This window comes from Meles meles, chromosome 20, assembly GCF_922984935.1.
Source record: "Meles meles chromosome 20, mMelMel3.1 paternal haplotype, whole genome shotgun sequence".
Taxonomy (NCBI): domain Eukaryota; kingdom Metazoa; phylum Chordata; class Mammalia; order Carnivora; family Mustelidae; genus Meles; species Meles meles.
Window position 1 is genome coordinate 6,739,708 of NC_060085.1, and position 20,815 is coordinate 6,760,522.

A 20,815-nucleotide genomic window follows, 5' to 3' on the forward strand; every position below is an offset into this window, starting at 1 on the left:
TTTCCACAGTTTGGTGACTGTGGCCATTGCTGCAATAAACATTGGGGTACAGATGGCCCTTCTTTTCACTCCATCTGTATCTTTGGGGTAAATACCCAGCAGTGCAATTGCAGGGTCATAGGGAAGCTCTATTCTTAATTTCTTCAGGAATCTCCACACTGTTCTCCAAAGTGGCTGCACTAACTTGCATTCCCACCAACAGTGTAAGAGGGTTCCTCTTTCTCCACATCCTCTCCAACACACGTTGTTTCCTGTCTTGCTAATTTTGGCCATTCTAACTGGTGTCGGGTGGTATCTCAATGTGGTTTTAATTTGAATCTCCCTGATGGCTAGTGATGATGAACATTTTTTCATGTGTCTGATAGCCATTTGTATGTCTTCGTTGGAGAAGTGTCTGTTCATATCTTCTGCCCATTTTTTGATATGATTATCTGTTTTGTGTGTGTTGAGTTTGAGAAGTTCTTTATAGATCCTGGATATCAACCTTTTGTCTGTACTGTCATTTGCAAATATCTTCTCCCATTCCGTGGTTTGCCTTTTTGTTTTGTTGACTGTTTCCTTTGCTGTGCAGAAGCTTTTGATCTTGAGGAAGTCCCAAAAGTTCATTTTTGCTTTTGTTTCCTTGGCCTTTGGAGACATATCTTGAAAGAAGTTGCTGTGGCTGATATCGAAGAGGTGACTGCCTATGTTCTCCTCTAGGATTCTGATAGATTCCTGTCTCACGTTGAGGTCTTTTATCCATTTTGAGTTTATCTTTGTGTACGGTGTAAGAGAATGGTCGAGTTTCATTCTTCTACATATCGCTGTCCAGTTTTCCCAGCACCATTTATTGAAGAGACTGTCTTTTTTCCATTGTATATTTTTTCCTGTTTTGTCGAAGATTATTTGACCATAGAGTTGAGGGTCCATATCTGGGCTCTCTACTCTGTTCCACTGGTCTATGTGTCTGTTTTTATGCCAGTACCACGCTGTCTTGGTGATCATAGCTTTGTAGTAAAGCTTGAAATCGGTAACGTGATGCCGCCAGTTTTGTTTTTGTTTTTCAACATTTCCTTAGCAATTTGGGGTCTCTTCTGATTCCATACAAATTTTAGGATTATTTGCTCCAGCTCTTTGAAAAATACCGGAGGAATTTTGATCGGAATGGAATTGAAAGTATAGATTGCTCTAGGCAGTATAGACATTTTAACAATGTTTATTCTTCCGATCCAAGAGCATGAAATGGTTTTTTATCTTTTTGTGTCTTCTTCAATTTCTTTCATGAGTGTTCTGTAGTTCCTCGAGTACAGGTCCTTTACCTCTTTGGTTAGGTTTATTCCCAGGTATCTTATGGTTCTTGGTGCTATAGTAAATGGAATTGATTCTCTAATTTCCTTGTCTGTGTTTTCATTGTTAGTGTATAGGAAAGCCACTGATCTGTACATTGACTTTGTATCCTGCCACGTTACTGAATTGCTGTATGAGTTCTAGTAGTTTGGGGGTGGAGTCTTTGGGGTTTTCCATATAAAGAATCATGTCATCTGCGAAGAGAGAGAGTTTGACTTCTCCCTTGCCAATTTGGATACCTTTTATTTCTCTTTGCTGTCTGATTGCCGTTGCTAGGACTTGTAATACTATGTTGAACAAGAGTGGTGAGAGTGGGCATCCTTGTCGTGTTCCTGATCTCAACGGGAAGGCTTTCAGCTTTTTCCCATTGAGGATGATATTTGCTGTGGGTCTTTCATAGACAGATTTTATGAAGTTCAGGAATGTTCCCTCTATCCCTATACTTTGAAGCGTTTTCATCAGGAACAGATGCGGGATTTTGTCAAATGTTTTTCTGCATCCATTGAGAGGACCATGTGGTTCTTCTCTCTTCTCTTATTGATTTGTTCTATCACATTGATTGATTTGCGAATGTTGAACCATCCTTGCAACCCTGGGATGACTCCCACCTGGTCATGGTGCATAATCTTTTTAATGTGCTGCTGGATCCTGTTTGCTAGGATCTTGGTGAGAATCTTAGCATCCATATTCATCAGTGATATTGGTCTGAAATTCTCCTTTTTGGTAGGGTCTTCGCCTGGTTTGGGGATCAAAGGATATTTATATATTCTTGAGACACACACAGAGAAAGAGAGTACAAGCAGGAGGAGGTAGAGGGAGAGAGAGAGAACCTTAAGCTTGCTTCACATTGAGCACAGAGCCCAATGTGTGGCTCCATCTCAGGACTCTGAGATCATGACCTCAGCCAAAATCAAGGTTGGACACTTAACTTACTGATCCACCCAGGTGTCCCTTATTACAATATTCCTAATAAAATTCTTGTGCCCACCTCCATATTACACAAACTAAAATCTGTATAATATATAGGATTAAACATGATAACATTGAAAAAATCAATATATATACACTTTTACTATTGATTAACTACAATCCTATTAATTACTATTAATTATCTACAGTGTTATATGGATGAAATTAGAGCAGCTCAGATTCCAAATCAAGCGGTCAGTCTCTGAGGTGCATGAACTGACTTGTTTGTTCTGTTTCCCTGCACTTCAGAGACATTAAGAAGAAGTCCAGAGGTCTTTCCAAAATTGCTAAGATAATCTTGGGACAGTTTTTTATCTCCTGATTAAGAATGGAATCTAACATCCTGACCCTATGTCTCCCTTAGAGATCATGAGGGCCTAAGTTATAGGATTGGGGGAGGAAGTGGAATATGAAGCAAAATCTGAGAGCTGAGGCAAGGAAGAGATCTACCCAGAATTGTCATGAGCTGACTCTTTATCATCTATACCTTCATCTCATCCATCTTTCTTAAGTTGATGCAGCAGGTGATACTAACTGCTTTCTGGTGTCTTCTAGCATGAACAGCCAAATGGGAAGATCGCAGTGAGCAGAGGTCTTTGCCTGGAATAACAGGAAAGAGAGGTGAGACTTGGACAGGCAGGAGAGAATACTGTTTCTGGAAAGCCTGTGAACAGTCTCACTGTCTGCATTCAAACCTGAATTCATCCCCTGTCTACCCCAGGATCTGGAAAAATTTAAAAAGCTTCTGTGTAGCAAAGGAAGCAATCAACAACACTAAAAGGCAACTATGGACTGGGAGATGATATTTGCAAATGCCATATCTGATAAAGGGTTAGTATCCAAAATATGCAAAGAACTTATGAAACTCAACAGCCCAAAACAAATAATCCCTTTAAAACAGGATCAGGGACTATACACCAAGATGATCTAACAATTGTAAATATCTATGCCCCCAATATGGGAGCAGCCAATTACATAAGAAAACTATTAATCAAGATAAAGAATCATATTGATATGAATACATTGATAGTAGGAGATCTTAATAGGCCTCTCTCAGTAATAGACAGATCATCGAAGCAGAAAATTAATAAAGAAATAAGAGCATTGAATGAAACATTGGACCAGATGGACCTCATCGACGTATATAGAACATTCCACCCTAAAACAACAGAATACTCATTCTTCTCAAGTGCACATGGAACCTTCTCCAGAATAGACCACATACTGGGTCACAAATCAGGACTCAACTGATACCAAAAGACTGACATTATTCCCTGCATATTCTCAGATCACAATGCTTTGAAACTGCAGCTCAATCACAAGGAAAAGTTCAGAAGGAACTCAAACACCTGGAAGCTAAAGACCACCTTGCTTAAGAATGCTTGGATCAACAAGGAGATCAAAGAAGAACTTAAACAATTCATGGAAACCAAGGAGAATGAAGACACTTCACTCCAAAACCTATGGGATACAGCAAAGGCGGTTCTAAGGAGGAAATACATAGCCATCCAAGCCTCCCTCAAAAACATTGAAAAATCCAGAATACACCAGCTGTCTCTACACCTTAAAAAACTGGAGAATCAACAACAAATCAAACCAACTCCACACGCAAGAAGGGAAATAATCAAGATTAGAGCAGAGATCAATGAGGTAGAAACCAGAGATACAGTAGAACATATCAATGAAACTAGAAGCTGGTTATTTGAAAGAATCAATAAGATCGATAAACCATTGGCCACACTAATCCAAAAGAAAAGAGTGAAAGCCCAAATTAATAAAATAATGAATGAAAAGGGAGAGATCACAACTAACACCAAGGAAATAGAAACAATCATCATAAATTATTACCAACAGTTATATGCCAGTGAGCTAAGCAACCTAGATGAAATGGATGCATTCCTAGAAAACTATAAACTCCCAAAATTGAACCAGGAAGAAATTGACAACCTGAATAGACTATTATCTAGTAATGAGATTGAAGCAGTGATCAAAAACCTCCCCAAAAACAAGAGCCCAGGACCTGACGGATTCCCTGGGGAATTCTACCAAACTTTCAAAGAAGAAATAACACCACTTCTCCTGAAGCTGTTCCAAAAAATTGAAGCAGAAGGAAAACTTCCAGACTCTTTTTATGAAGCCAGCATTACCCTGATCTTCAAACCAGGCGAAGACCCTACCAAAAAAGAGAATTTCAGACCAATATCACTGATGAATATGGATGCTAAGATTCTCACCAAGATCCTAGCAAACAGGATCCAGCAGCACATTAAAAAGATTATGCACCATGACCAGGTGGGAGTCATCCCAGGGTTGCAAGGATGGTTCAACATTCGCAAATCAATCAATGTGATAGAACAAATCAATAAGAGAAGAGAGAAGAACCACATGGTCCTCTCAATGGATGCAGAAAAACATTTGACAAAATCCCGCATCTGTTCCTGATGAAAACGCTTCAAAGTATAGGGATAGAGGGAACATTCCTGAACTTCATAAAATCTGTCTATGAAAGACCCACAGCAAATATCATCCTCAATGGGAAAAAGCTGAAAGCCTTCCCGTTGAGATCAGGAACACGACAAGGATGCCCACTCTCACCACTCTTGTTCAACATAGTATTACAAGTCCTAGCAACGGCAATCAGACAGCAAAGAGAAATAAAAGGTATCCAAATTGGCAAGGGAGAAGTCAAACTCTCTCTCTTCGCAGATGACATGATTCTTTATATGGAAAACCCCAAAGACTCCACCCCCAAACTACTAGAACTCATACAGCAATTCAGTAACGTGGCAGGATACAAAGTCAATGTACAGATCAGTGGCTTTCCTATACACTAACAATGAAAACACAGACAAGGAAATTAGAGAATCAATTCCATTTACTATAGCACCAAGAACCATAAGATACCTGGGAATAAACCTAACCAAAGAGGTAAAGGACCTGTACTCGAGGAACTACAGAACACTCATGAAAGAAATTGAAGAAGACACAAAAAGATAAAAAACCATTTCATGCTCTTGGATCGGAAGAATAAACATTGTTAAAATGTCTATACTGCCTAGAGCAATCTATACTTTCAATTCCATTCCGATCAAAATTCCTCCGGTATTTTTCAAAGAGCTGGAGCAAATAATCCTAAAATTTGTATGGAATCAGAAGAGACCCCAAATTGCTAAGGAAATGTTGAAAAACAAAAACAAAACTGGCGGCATCACGTTACCGATTTCAAGCTTTACTACAAAGCTATGATCACCAAGACAGCGTGGTACTGGCATAAAAACAGACACATAGACCAGTGGAACAGAGTAGAGAGCCCAGATATGGACCCTCAACTCTATGGTCAAATAATCTTCGACAAAACAGGAAAAAATATACAATGGAAAAAAGACAGTCTCTTCAATAAATGGTGCTGGGAAAACTGGACAGCGATATGTAGAAGAATGAAACTCGACCATTCTCTTACACCGTACACAAAGATAAACTCAAAATGGATAAAAGACCTCAACGTGAGACAGGAATCTATCAGAATCCTAGAGGAGAACATAGGCAGTCACCTCTTCGATATCAGCCACAGCAACTTCTTTCAAGATATGTCTCCAAAGGCCAAGGAAACAAAAGCAAAAATGAACTTTTGGGACTTCCTCAAGATCAAAAGCTTCTGCACAGCAAAGGAAACAGTCAACAAAACAAAAAGGCAAACCACGGAATGGGAGAAGATATTTGCAAATGACAGTACAGACAAAAGGTTGATATCCAGGATCTATAAAGAACTTCTCAAACTCAACACACACAAAACAGATAATCATATCAAAAAATGGGCAGAAGATATGAACAGACACTTCTCCAACGAAGACATACAAATGGCTATCAGACACATGAAAAAATGTTCATCATCACTAGCCATCAGGGAGATTCAAATTAAAACCACATTGAGATATCACCCGACACCAGTTAGAATGGCGAAAATTAACAATTCAGGAAACAACGTGTGTTGGAGAGGTTGTGGAGAAAGGGGAACCCTCTTACACTGTTGGTGGGAATGCAAGCTGGTGCAGCCCCTCTGGAGAACAGTGTGGAGATTCCTCAAGAAATGAAAAATAGAGCTTCCCTATGACCCTGCAATTGCACTGCTGGGTATTTACCCCAAAGATACAGATGGAGTGAAAAGAAGGGCCATCTGTATCCCAATGTTTATAGCTGCAATGGCCACGGTCACCAAACTGTGGAAAGAACCAAGATGCCCTTCAATGGATGAATGGATAAGGAAGATGTGGTCCATATACATGATGGAGTATTATGTCTCCATCAGAAAGGACAAATACCCAACTTTTGTAGCAACATGGACGGGACTGGAAGAGATTATGCTGAGCGAAATAAGTCAAGCAATGAGAGTCAAGTATCATATGGTTTCACTTATTTGTGGAGCATAACAAAGAACACGGTGGACATGGGGAGATGGAGAGGAGAAGGGATTTAAGGGAAACTGGAAGGGGAGATGAACCATGAGAGACTATGGACTCTGAAAAACAACCAGAGGGTTTTGAAGGGGTGGGGGGGGTGGGAGGTTGGGGAACCACGTGGTGGGTAATAGAGAGGGCACGTATTGCATGGAGCACTGGCTGTGGTGCAAAAACAATGAATACTGTTATGCTGAAAAGAAATTTTAAAAAAAAGAAGACATGAATAGATAATTTTCCATAGAAGATATATAGATGGCTAACATTGCTCATCGTCAGGGAAATGCAATCAAAACTACAGTAAGATATTACTTCACACTTGTCAGAATGGCTAAAATCAGCAACACAAAAAACAAGAGTTGATGAGGATGTGGAGAAAAAGATACACTCGTGTTCTGTTGGCAGGAATGCAAACCAGTGCAGCCACTCTGGAAAACTGTATGGAGGTTCCTCAGAAAGTCAAAAATAGAACTAGCCTATGATCCAGGAATTGCACTACTCGGTATTTAAAGACAAAAAAGTACTGATCCATGGGGCACCTGAGTGGTTCAATCATTAGGTTTCTGCCCTGTGCTCAGGTCATGATCTCTGAGTCCTGAGATCAAGTCCTGCCTCAGGCTTCCCACTCAGCAGGAATCCTGCTTCTCTCTTTCCCATTCCCCCAGCTTATATTCCCTCTCTTGCTCTCTCTCTCTCTCTGTCAGATAAATAAATAAAATCTTTCTTAAAAAATACTGACTCAAGGTGTACATGCACCCTGATGTTCATAGCAGCATTATCAACAACAGTGTTGTTGGGAAACTGTTTGGAAACAGCCCAAGTATCCATCGACTAAAGAATGGATAAGGAAGATGTGCTGTATGTATACAATAGAATACTAGTCAGCCAGCAAAGTAATGAGTTTTCCAATGGAGCTAGAGAGTATTATACTAAGCAAAAGAAGTCAGTTAGAAAAAGACTACTACCATATGATTTCACTCACATGGGAATTTAAGAAACAAAACAAACTAGCAAAGGAGGGGTGGAAAAGAGAGAGAGGAAAAACCAAGAAACAGACCCTTAACTATAGAAAACAAACTGATGGTTACCATAGGAGAGGTGGGTGGGAGGATGGGTGAAATGCATGAAGGAATTAAGGAGGGACTTGTCCTGATGAGCACTGGGTGACTATGGATGTCTTGAATCAACATATTGTACAACTGAAACTAACAGTACAATATATGTTAACTAACTGGAATTTATTTTTTTATTATGTTAGTCACACAGCAGTGTATCACTAGTTTTTTTTTTAATTTTTTTTAATTTTTTTATTTGTTTATTTACAGCATAACAGTGTTCATTGTTTTGGCATCATGTATCACTAGTTTTTGATGTAATGTTCCATGATGCGATTGCGTATAACACCCAGTGCTCTGAAAATACATGCCCTCCTTAATACCCACCACCAGGCCATTCCATCCCTCCACCCCCATCCCGTCTAAAACCCTCAGGTTGTTCCTGGTGTTCTGTCCCTCATGGTTGTCTCCCCTCTGATTCCCATGCCCTTCACTTTCCCCTTCCTTCTCCTAACTGGTATCTAAATAAAAACTTTTTTTAAAGCTGAGTTGAACACAAAAATAGATAAATAAAATCAGGAAGTGAAAAAAATATTATGCTCCTATCCTTAACTCTGAAATGGTGATAATACATGTTGCTGTCTCTCAGGGGGTGGTAATGGAGATAAAAGTTTGCAAACTACGTAGAAAATTCATCTCAGTGTCTGGCACATGGAGTCCCAAGCTAAAGGTTTGTAACATTGTGTTAACTGATATCATATCCATCATCACCATCATCATCACCTTCATGATCATTTGGAGGACTGAGGGAACAGTTAAAAAGGACCTCTTTCCTGTTCCGATGGGAAGATGCCCAGGAGAAATAGAACTAGCAAGAGACAAAAATAGAAATCTAAATAAGAGTGCTAGGATCCCTGCCAGAACCAACAACACTAGGTCTTCATAGGGCTTTGCGTTGAAACTTTGCATTTTGGTCCCCTCCTGTCTGGCTATCCCAACTGTCCCAGTGGTCTGCTGAGGAGGGAACAATGCTCTCCCTGTCCCTCCTGCATTCAGTCACTCCCACTATACTTCCCACTCACTGGTCTGTACTGTGTCTCTGCTGGAGGAGGATAGAGGATTGCAGAGCTGGCTGCCTCTCCCCTGCCTGGAGCTGGGTGAGGAGCTTTGTTTCCAGGAGTGGCAGGAAGACAGATGCGGGTATGGGTGTTCTCAAGCAGACAGCTCTGGGAGGAGGAGACACATGTATGGAGCCCCCTGACCTGGGACTGACAACTAAAAGACTGGAAAGCACAGGCTGATTGTTTACAGTTGAGGGCTCAAAGCACTTGGCACATAATTAGCCAGATTGGTCCATGTTCTCCCAATCTCTAAGAACTTGCTATTATTAACTGATGGAGAAAAGTGAATGTACTGGGTGGGGGGTGGTATCTAGACCCTCTCCTCTTCTCAAGAAGCTGACTTCTATTCCTCATTTCTGACTTCCGAGTTACTTATCTCATTGTAAAATTCAGACACATTTTTTTTTTTTTTGGACTACAGAAAGCAACATAACGACTTTTATACCTGTACAGCCACTGACTTAATCAAGTAATTTAGAGAAAATTAGGTCTTCTATAACAGGAATCTTACTGAATTAATGTTTTCTTGGTTAAAGTTTATGTCTCTAAGGAGAAATTTCTGTTTTTCTCTCTATGGTCCTGGTTTGGGGTTTGGAATATATGCATTGGAGATGTATGATTTTTGCTGTTTTGAGATACAGCTCAGGTTTTAATTTTTCTGTCTAATGAGGTGTGTTAAAATTTTAGACAACTGTTTATTTTTACATACTTAACTGGTGACTTGATCGCTTGCTTAAATACTTCAGGGGTTCTCAGAGATCTCTACATTCAAAATGAGGATCATCTCAACGCGTCGCTGGAAGACAAACTCAGAGTTTGATTTCTCATTAATTGATGTGCAGAAAACTTCAGTATTTACCCAATTAAATTGAATGTGTAAGAAATTGTGCTTATGTATGTGTACTTAAATGACAGAGGAAATTTTAGAGAGCCCAAATGACCAAATGACAGGAGTATGATGATTGAAGAAGGAGGTGTGAGTGTTGAGATATTTTAGCATTATTTTTGTTGTTGTTGTTATTTATTTTTTTATTTGTTTATTTTCAGCGTAACAGTGTTCATTGTTTTTGCACCACACCCAGTGCTCCATGCAGTACGTGCCTTCCTATTATCCACCACCTGGTTCCTCAACCTCCCACCCACCCGCCCCTTCAAAACCCTCTGGTTGTTTTTCAGAGTCCATAGTAGGTTCATCTCCCCTTCCAGTTTCCCGCAACTCCCTCTCCTCTCCATCTGCCCATGTCCTCCGTGTTCTTTGTTATGCTCCACAAATAAGTGAGACCATATGATACTTGACTCTCTCTGCTTGACTTATTAAACTCAGCATAATCTCTTCCAGTCCCGTCCATGTTGCTACAAAAGTTGGGTTGTTTTAGCATTCTTAAACAGGAGGAAAATCCTATTAAACTGAAGTTACTACTGAGCTCTAGTGGCCAGTTGCTTCAGAGGGTGAGTGGGTAAACTCTTTGTTCAAAGTTGCTGTTGTGAGTGAGTTTTTATTTTGGTTGCATGTTTTTTGGATGGGTGGTTGATGGCAATTAGAGGGATGAGGAGGAAGAGACAGAACACCTACTCTTGGATACCATAGGACTTTCCAGAACCATACTGTGTAGTGACACTGTTACCAGTTGGAGGTGTACCAATGGATGCCTCCAGGTACTAATAGACTTTTACCATGAGGTATCTATTTGTTTTCTCCTACCTGGTTCCAAAACTCCAGAACCTCCACCTTCACTCAGCCTAGACAAATCCTTTCTGAATCCTTCTTTGCCACCTTCATTTGTTGGAGAACACCTTCCTGTTTCTTCAAAAGGACCTGTCCTTCTTCTTCTTTCTTCACCTTCATCTGTGGTTCTTATAGAGATTTTCAAGAGTGAAGAGCCTGTAAGCCCTGGTATCCAAAGTTATGGTATATAAAGACACAGGGTGGATAAGGGGGGAAGAGAAGCACACAGGATGATCCAACATCCAGTACCCCCTTGACATTCTAATCTTTTGCTCTGGGAACATCCTTGGAGACATTGAAACCCGCAAGTCCCTATCTCACAGTCCCTGTGATTGCACTTGGGTCAGATCTCATCCTTAAGTAGGGACATGGAATCATTAACAAGACATGGGACTAATTTATTCACCTCTTCTGGCATTTGTTCCTCTTCCTAAAACATGTGCTTTGACCCTTCAACATTAATGATGTGATGATTCCCAACCCTGTTTCTTTTGACCCTAGTTTTGCCTGCTTTAAATTTAGGTTTAACTCCAGGCACCAGGGAAAATTGTGATATGGATCATGTTACTCCTTTGTCACAGGCCTTACATGGCCCCTATCCTTTATCCATTATTTTTTCCAAGGTTCCCAGAGGTGTGGTCCCTGTTCATCTCCAACCTCATTCTTCACTGTTCCCATGTCCCAGCTTGTGCTTCAGCAGATTGCTAAGAGCACTCTGTCCCATGCTGCTTTTTGCATATGGACCTTTTCCCTTGCTGCCTTCTGTGCCGGAAAAGCCCATACTCAATCATCAACCTAGACAACTACTTGCCCCGTGATCTCCTCCTCCAGGATTGGCCCCCTGACTCCATCACTTCAGGCTAAATTTGGGGCTCCTTTCTGTACTTCACTTTGCAGACTGCCTTTATCTTAGCATTTAACTCACTGTATTACAATGTCAGGTTTCTGCATCCATTAATGTCCCTGGGAGGTGGGGTTCCTCAGGACAAAACCACATCATTAATCGTTTTATCCCCAACAGCTAACACTTAGCCTATCCCAAAGAAACCCTTCTTGCTCTGGACACTAGAAACAGAATAGAAACAGAAAACAAACATGTATTTGGTACATGAATAAAGGGGAAAGTATAAATGACAACTAGTTGTATCCTCCACCCTTAATTTCTAACCTCTAGCCCTAAGATAAAATGTTTCTGATGTGTGGGAAACTCTTCTTAAGATGGAACTATTCCTCATTTCCATCACCCATTTGAATCACAATACAGCCCCTATAAGAAATGAAATTTGTTTTCCTCGATTCTTATCCAGTTGATGATGTTAATGCACACAACATACTCCAGGAAATAACCAGAATTGTGGGCATTTCCTGTGCACTCTCTGATATACTGCTCAACAGAACAGATCAGAAGGCAAGAAAATAATAACCACTTATTGGAAGTCAAGGGAATCTTTTACAAACTCTGATACTTTAAAATGAGTTATGATCCTTGGCTTAGAATACCTCTCACCAGAACTCAGCAGAGATGATTGCAAACTGCTCACCCCACCGAGGGTCAGATCAAAGATGTTCATTCATAGTTAATCAATTCATAGTTAATCAATATGACAGCAGTCATTGTGTACTGCTTCTTGAGTTCTATGAGTTATTCTAGTTCGTCATCAAATCTGAGGCAGTCCTCTCAGTTTAAATCATTCTAGCAAATTATCAAATGTGAAAAAGTTCCCAAATTTGTTTTCAACTGGTCTGATGTTAGAGTCAACATTGAGACCCCAGAACTTGTGGCTGGTGTGAGAGGGGAGGGCAATCTTGTGATTGGCAAATTCTTTGCAACAAGGAAAAACATTGGAAAATGTCAAGCCAAACTGAAGTCCATCAAAGACCTCCAAAAACCAGTAGGGACCTCTGGAGGTAAGATGATGTCTTAGAGTTGGCTGGAATTAGGGCAAAGGGTACAAATGTTTACACCCCCACATCAAACAGTTATCGGATGTGGCTTGCCTCAAGAAGGAGGCATGACCTTGCTGAGGCAGATCCCTATAGGGGATGATTCCCAGGGTGAGAAACAACCAACATTTGAAGCAACAAGTCCCTTATTTCTGACAGGAGATCTTCATTGTCATTGTTGTTTTGTTTTTAAGATTTTAGTAATTTGACAGACAGAAATTACAAGTAGATAGAGAGGCAGGCAGAGAGAGGAAGGGAAGCAGACTCCCTGCTGAGCAGAGAGCCCAATGTGGGGCGGGATCCCAGGACCCTGGGATCATGACCCAAGCCAAAGGCAGAGGCTTTAACCCACAGAGCCACCTAGGCATCCCTGTTGTTGTTTTTAGTTGTGAAAAAATAACATAAAATTTACCACCTTAACCATTTTTAAGTGTATAGATCAGTAGTAGTAAGTACATTCACAACCATCACTACATCTATCCATAGACCTTTACTACTTTTCCAAACTGAAACTGTCCCATTAAACACTAATGCCCTTTAATGCCATTAAAAACTTCTCCCTCCCCCAGCTCCTGGCTCGCAGCATTCTACTCTCTGTCTCTGTGAATTTGACTACTGCAGGCATCTTATATAAGTGGAAGTATACAGTATTTGTCCCTTTGTGTCTAGTGATATAATATAACTGGGGAGAAATTAGATGGAATAAGAAGGACAATCATCAGGAAAATTAGGATCATCTCTCTTCTGGGGCTCTGGGAGGCCTAGTCAGTTGAGCATCTGATTCTTTTTCTCAGCTTAGGTCTTGATCTCAGGGTTGTGGTTCAAGCCCCATTTTGGACTCCATGCTGGGTGTGAAGACTACTTTAAAAAAATCTGATCAAGATCATTAAGGCACAAAAATGTATTAGATGTTTTGGACCTTAAGGTAGGATTTAGATCCTCCTAACAAATGGTGGCGGGTGGAGGGGCAGAATCATAGGAAAATAACGAGATGGGGTACCTGGGTAGCTCAAATGTTTACTCTGTCTTTGGCTCAGGTCATGATCTCCAGGTCCTAGGATGAAGCCCCAGGTTGGGCTCCCACCTCAATAAGAAGCCTGCTTCTCCCTCTGCTTCTCCCCCTGCTTGGGATGTTTCTCTCAATTGAATAAGTAAAATATTTTTTAAAAAGGAAAAAACAAGACAGAGAGTTATGATTATTTTGCAATGATAGAAATAAGACTGCTCATGACCAAGAATCCTGGGCAATGCATAAAGAAAGTGAGAGGGGTACAGATATGCACATAATCCTGCAGAGACTATGATTTAAGTGTGGAGTCCAAAATAATCCCCCATTTGCTTGAGAGCTATGCTATCAGGAATAGTTGTATAAGCAAAAATCAGAGATCTTGTTGAGGTTGACTTCCTGCATTTTCCAGTTCTATGAACCCAGAAAGATTAAGACAAATGCTGATATTAGACTGTTCTGTGGATCATCCCCCATAGTGCTCTCTTGATGTCCTTGTTCCTCAGGCTGTAGATGTAGGGGTTCAGCATAGGGGTGACCACAGTGTACATCACTGAGGCCACTGCACCCTTCCTGAGGGAGGGGGAGATAGATGAACTGAGGTACACTCCAAGGCCTGTTCCATAAAACAAGCAAACAACCAACAGGTGGGAGCTACAGGTAGAAAAGGCTTTGTACTTCCCACCTGTGGATGGGACTCGCAGAATGGAGGAAACAATTTGTGTATAAGAAAAAAAGATCCCTAAGAGGGGAATACCACCAAAGATGGCACCGATAAAATACATTAGTATGGTGTAGATGGAGGTATCAGAGCAGGCAAGGTGGAAGAGTTGAGGTGCATCACAGAAGAAATGATGAATTTCCACATTTGTGCAGAAGGTGAGTTGGGACACCATCAAACAATGAATCTGAGAGTCCAAAACACTGCCGAAAAATGACATCAGGACCAACAAGCCACAGAGGCATGGGTTCATGATGACTGAATAGTTCAGGGGGTGACAAATGGCCACAAACCGGTCATAGGCCATCACAGCCAGGAGCAGATTGTCCAAACACCCAAACAGGAAAAAAAAGGACACCTGAGTTAGGCAGCCTGCATAGGTGATAGACTTTCTGTGTGTGTGAATGTTCACCAGCATCTTGGGGATTGTGGTGGTGCTGAAACCAATATCAGCCAAGGACAGGTTGGAGAGGAAGAAGTACATGGGGATGTGGAGGTGGGAGTCAGAGCTGACAACCAGGATGATGAGCAGGTTCCCAAGCAAGGTGACCAGGTACATGGACAGGAAAAGCCCAAAGAGAATGGGCTCCAGTTCTGGATCACCTGAGAGGCCCAGGAGAAGGAACTCTGAGACAGCTATTAGATTCTGTGGTTCCATGCAGGTGGGACACCTCTCAAAAGAGAAGAGAGTATTGAATAAGCAAAACAAGTGTAGAGACACCCAGCTAAATGTGCCTATTTTGGTTCAAGCAATTCACACTTGCCCCAGCATACATCCCACTACCTTCAGCAACATTTCTCAACTGTAAACTCTTTTTAGAACTCATTTCTTACTGGTTTCTGAGCTACTTACCTGTTTCTATATATACCCACTATGAAGACATTGAGCCAAAGAATGTTAGAGGAACATACAAATATACAAACATAGTTATACTTGGCTTCAGAACTCATATTTGTTGCCAGTAAAAATTGAGTTTTCTGCTTTCCCTGCATGATCCCATTATCCTGCATTTCAGTTGCCCAAAGACAAACACTGTCTTGAATGTGGTAGATACATTTTCCTTTCAATGTTTCCATAATATTAGTATTGATTTATATATCCATAAACCAAAGTTTTCTTAAAAACGTACTTAATACCCAGTGCTCCATGCAGTACGTGCCCTCCCTATTACCCACCACCTGGTTGCCCTGTGCTCAGGTCATGATCTCTGAGTCCTGAGATCAAGTCTTGCCTCAGGCTTCCCACTCAGCATGAAGCCTGCTTCTCTCTCTCCCACTCCCCCTGCTAGTGTTCCCTCTCTTGCTCTCTCTCTCTCTCTCTCTCTCTGTCAAATAAATTAATAAAATCTTTAAAAATATATACTGATTCAAAGGGATACATACTGGGATGTTCATAGCAGCATTATCAACAACAGTGTTGTTGGGAAACTTTTGGGAAACAGCCTAAGTGTCTATCGACTGATGAATGGATAAGAAAGATGTTGTGTATGCATACAATAGAATAATAGTCAGCCATAAAAGGAATGGGATTTGCAATGGACCTGGAGAGTATTATACTAAGCAAAAGAAGTCAGTCAGAAAAAGACTACTACCATATGATTTCACTCATATGTGGAATTTAAGAAACAAAACAAATTAGCGAAGGAGGGAGCAAAGGGGAGAGAGAGGGGGGGGGGACCAAAAAACAGACTCCTAACTATAGAAAACAAACCGATGGTTATCAGAGGGGGGGTTGGTGGGGGATGGGTGAAATAGATGAAGGGCTTGAGGAGGGACTTGTCCTGATGAGCACTGGGTGATGCATGGAAGTGTTGACTCAATAAATTGTACAACTGAAACTAATAGTACACTATATGTTAACTAACTGCAATTTATTTTTTTATATGTTAGTCCCCATGCAGTACATCACTAGATTTTGATGTAGTGTTCCATGATTCATAGTTTGCATATAACACCCAGTGCTCCATGAAATACATGCCCTCCTTAATATACACGACCAGGCTATCCCTTCCCCCCACCCCCCTCCCCTCTAAAACCCTCAGGTTGTTTCCTGGAGTCCACAGTCTCTCAAGGTTCATCTTGCCTTCTGATTCCCACACCCCTTCATTTTTCCCTCCCTTCTCCTTAACTAAAATTTAAATAAAAACTTTTTTCAAAGGTAAGTTGAACACAAAAATAAATAAATAAAATAAGGAAGTGAAAAAAATATTATGCTTCTATCCTTAACTCTGAAATGATGATAATACATGTTGCTGTCTTTCCGGGATGGTGATGCAGATAAAAGTTTGCAAACTATGTAGAAAATTCATCTCAGTGTCTGGCACATGGAGTCCCAAGCTAAAGGTTTGTAACATTGTGTTTACTGATATCATTTCATCCTCACCATCATCATCACCTTCATGATCATTTGGAGGACTTAGGGAATAGTTAAAAAGGACCTCTTTCCTGTTCTGATGGGAAGATGCCCAGGAGAAATCGAACTAGCAAGAGACAAAAATAGAAATCTAAATAAGAGTGCTAGGATCCCTGCCAGAACCAGCAACACAAGGTCTTCATAGGGCTTTGCGTTGAAACTTTGCATTTTGGTCCCCTCCTGTCTGGCTATCCCAACTGTCCCAGTGGTCTGCTGAGGAGGGAACAATGCTCTCCCTGTCCCTCCTGCATTCAGTCACTCCCACTGTACTTCCTACTCACTGGTGTGTACTGTGTCTCTGCTGGAGGAGGTTGGAGGATTGCAGAGCTGGCTGCCTCTCCCCTGTCTAGAACTGGGTGAGGACTGAGGCTTTGTTTCCAGGACTTGCAGGAAGGCAGATGCTGGTATGGGTGTCCTCAAGCAGAGAGCTCTGGGAGGAGGAGACACATGTATGGAGCCCAGTGACCTGGGACTGACAACTAAAAGGCTGGAGGCAGAGGCTGATTGTTTACAGTTGAGGGCTCAAAGCGCTTGGCACGTAATTAGCCAGATTGGTCCATGTTCTCCCAATCTCTAAGGACTTGCTATTATTAACTGATGGAGAAAAGTGAATGTACTGGGTGGGGGAGTGGTATCTAGACCCCGTCCTCTTCTCAGGAAGAAGTTGACTTCTATTCCTCATTTCTGACTTCCAAGTTACTTATCTCATCATAAAACTCAGATGCCTTTTTCTTCAACTACAGAGAGCAACATATGACTTTTATATCTGTACAGCCACTGACTTAATCAAGTAATTTAGAGAGAATTAGGTCTCCTATACCAGGAATCTTATTGAATTTCTATTTTCTCAGTTAAAATTTATGTCTCTAAGGAGAACATTCTCTTTTTCTTCTATAGTCCTGGTTTGGGGTTTGGAATTTATGCATTGGAGATGTAGGTTTTATGCTGTTTTGAGAGACAGCTCAGGTTTTAATTTCTCTGTTCAGTGATGTGTGTTATTATATTAGACAACTGTCTATTTTTACATACTTATCTGGTGACTTGATCACTTGCTTAAATACTTCAGGGGTTCTCAGATATCTCTACATTCAAAATGTGGATGATCTCAAGGTTTGGCTGGAAGACAAACTCAGAGTTTGATTTCTCATTAATTGATGTGAAGAAAACTTCAGTATTTCTCCAAGTAAATGGGGTGTGTAAGAAATTGGGCTTATGTATGTGTGCATAAATGGCAGAGGAAATTTTTAGAGAGCCCAAATGACCAAATGACAGGAGTCTGATGATTGAAGAAGGAGGTGTGAGTGTTGAGATGTTTTAGAATTCTTGAACAGGAGGAAAATCGTATTAAACTGAAGTCACTTGATAGCAGGAAGAGCCCATCCAATACTAAGTTCATTGTCAATGAAGTTGGCAGGCTATTTGGCTAAGTGTAAAGACAGAGCAAATTAAACCATTTATTAGACAGCATTTCAAAAAGCACAGATTGTTACCTCAGAGACTATGTGTAACATCTATAAAGGAAGACTGGTATGTACATGGGTTCCTGGATGTGTAGCAGAAGACAGAAGGACCCAAAGATGATTGATCATGACAGAAGAGAAGAGAGCATGGTGACAAAGTGGAATCCTAATGAGGGGGTTACTACTTAAAGGAAAGTTCTCTCCTTTGTTGAGGATATGGTCCTTCACTATCCTTGAGTAATGGAAATGAAGATAAGAGTTAAATTTTTCAATAATGACTTAGGTGACTTAATCTACAGGCACAATTAGAACGACACAGTCACTGGAACTATCACCACTACTTGAACCCTCAACTGTGTACCCTTGACCAAGAGATATCATTACAATCCCCTTTTTATCCTGAGCTCACTCTGCAATCTCCCCATCGCATCTCATTCACAATGTAGATTTATTCCCTATATTACGGTTTGTCAGTCAGAGTTCAATCAAGAAAAGAGAAACCACACTTGTTATTTTAAAGAAGGTAACTTTAGTATAGATATGATTAAATGTCTTTGTGAAAGGCACAAAAGAAAAAATATTGTAACAGCAATGATTGCAAGATATAGTGACAACACCATAGGCAAAGAGGGAAAAGATTGGGCATTAGCACATGTGATCTTTATTACCATTATTAGAAGAATTTAAGGAGAAGCCAGATGGACATCAGAGCAGTGGTTTAAAGATTCCCAGCCCCAACCACAGCATCACAACTTAAAGTATAGAAGAGTAAGTTTGGGGCAGAAAGCAATAGCTTAATTATCCAGCCCAATGAACCAGTTGTAGAGTGTGGTGGGTAAAGATAGGTAAGAAAAATATTACCAAGAATATGAGGGAAAAAACCACATTGGCTATTGCTATAGAAAACTCTTTCATATCTCCTCCTTTCTGATCTCCAATCACTTTGAGATGTTCAGGGTTTGACCATAAAGAACAAACACATGCAAGTTATTTTTGGATGAAAAGTCTGATGAAATTCAAGAGTCCTCCACCTTGGCTGCACATCAGACTGACCTGGGGTGCTTTAAAAAATTGATCAAATTTTTTTTACTCTCCCATCCTATTAAATCTTAATTGGTGGTGGGGGGACTCAGGCATGAGGATTTTTAAAGTGTATCAAATATTTTAAAAATGAAGCCAAGATTGAGAACCAGGGACATACATTCTCTCGTACAACCTGCATCAATAGATTTGATCAACCCAAAGTTTTATGGGAAATAGACGTGACAGTGAGAATGGGTGAGAATATAATTCATTTTTAATTTAAATTCAATTAATTAACATATAATGTTTAATTGATTTTGGAATAGAGGTCAGTGAGTTATCAATCTTATGTAATTCTCAGAGCTCATTACATCATGTGCCTCCTGAATGTCCATCACCCAGTTACCCCATACCCCAACCCCTCCACTCCAGCAACTCTCAGTTTGTTTCTTTTTTTTTTTAATGATTTTATTTTTTTGACAGACAGTGATCACAAGTAGGCAGAGCAGCAGACAGAGAGAGAGGAGGAAGTAGGAGGGCTCGATCCCAGGACCCTGGGATCATGACCTGAGCTGAAAGCAGAGGCTTTAATCCACTTAGCCACCCAGCTGCCCCCAACCCTCAGCTTTTTCTTATCTTTAAGAGTCTCTTATGATTTGTCTCCTACTCTGATTTCATCTGGTTTGATTTTTTACCTCTCTTCTTGATCCTCTGTTTGTTACTTAAATTCCACATATCAGTAAGATCATATGATAACTGTCTCTCTCTGACTGACTTATTTCACTTAACATAACACCCTCTAGTTCCACCCATATATTTTCAAGTGACAAGATTTCATTTCTCTGATGGCTGAGTAGTATTCGAGAGAATATATTTTAAAAGACAGTTTGAAAATATCTTCTCCCATTCCGTGAGCTGCCTTTTTGTTTTGTTGACTGTTTCCTTTGCTGTGCAGAAGCTTTTGATCTTGATGAAGTCCCAAAAGTTCATTTTTGCTTTTGTTTCCTTGGCCTTTGGAGACATATCTTGAAAGAAGTTGCTGTGGCTGATATCAAAGAGGTTACTGCCTATGTTCTCCTCTAGGATACTGATAGATTCCTGTCTCACATTGAGGTCTTTTATCCATTTCCAGTTTATCTTTGTGTACTGTGTAAGAGAATGGTCGCGTTTCATTCTTCTACATATAGCTGTCCAATTTTCCCAGCACCATTTATTGAAGAGACTGTCTTTTTTCCATTGAATATTTTTTCCTGTTTTGTCGAAGATTATTTCACCATAGAGTTGAGGGTCCATATCTGGGCTCTCCACTCTATTCCACTGTTCGATATCCAGGATCTATAAAGAACTTCTCAAACTCAACACGCACAAAACAGATAATCATATCAAAAAATGGGCAGAAGATATGAACAGACAATTCTCCAATGAAGACATACAAATGGCTATCAGACACATGAAAAAATGTTCATCATCACTAGCCATCAGGGAGATTCAAATTAAAACCACATTGAGAGGGGGAGTCAAGATGGCGGGGAAGTAGGAGGAGGCACCTTTTCAACCTGTACCCTAAAGTGAGCTGATTACCTACTGAAAACTCCGA

At 40.5% G+C, this 20,815-nt stretch overlaps 2 protein-coding genes across 2 annotated transcripts in view; both read right to left on the bottom strand.

Annotated features, from left to right (window-relative positions):
- Window positions 1-20,815, bottom strand: part of ZNF699 (zinc finger protein 699) — a 415,566-nt gene that overhangs the window by 207,924 nt on the left and 186,827 nt on the right. The window lies entirely within an intron of this gene.
- Window positions 14,051-15,037, bottom strand: LOC123932409 (olfactory receptor 18-like). The gene has a single exon (XM_045990542.1). It carries the CDS (start codon window positions 14,978-14,980, stop codon window positions 14,051-14,053), a length of 930 nt encoding a protein of 309 aa, XP_045846498.1. The 5' UTR covers window positions 14,981-15,037.

Coding starts and splice junctions, on each gene's coding strand:
- LOC123932409 (XM_045990542.1), bottom strand. CDS start 14,980: ATGGAACCACAGAATCTAATAGCTGTCTCAGAGTTCCTTCTCCTGGGC.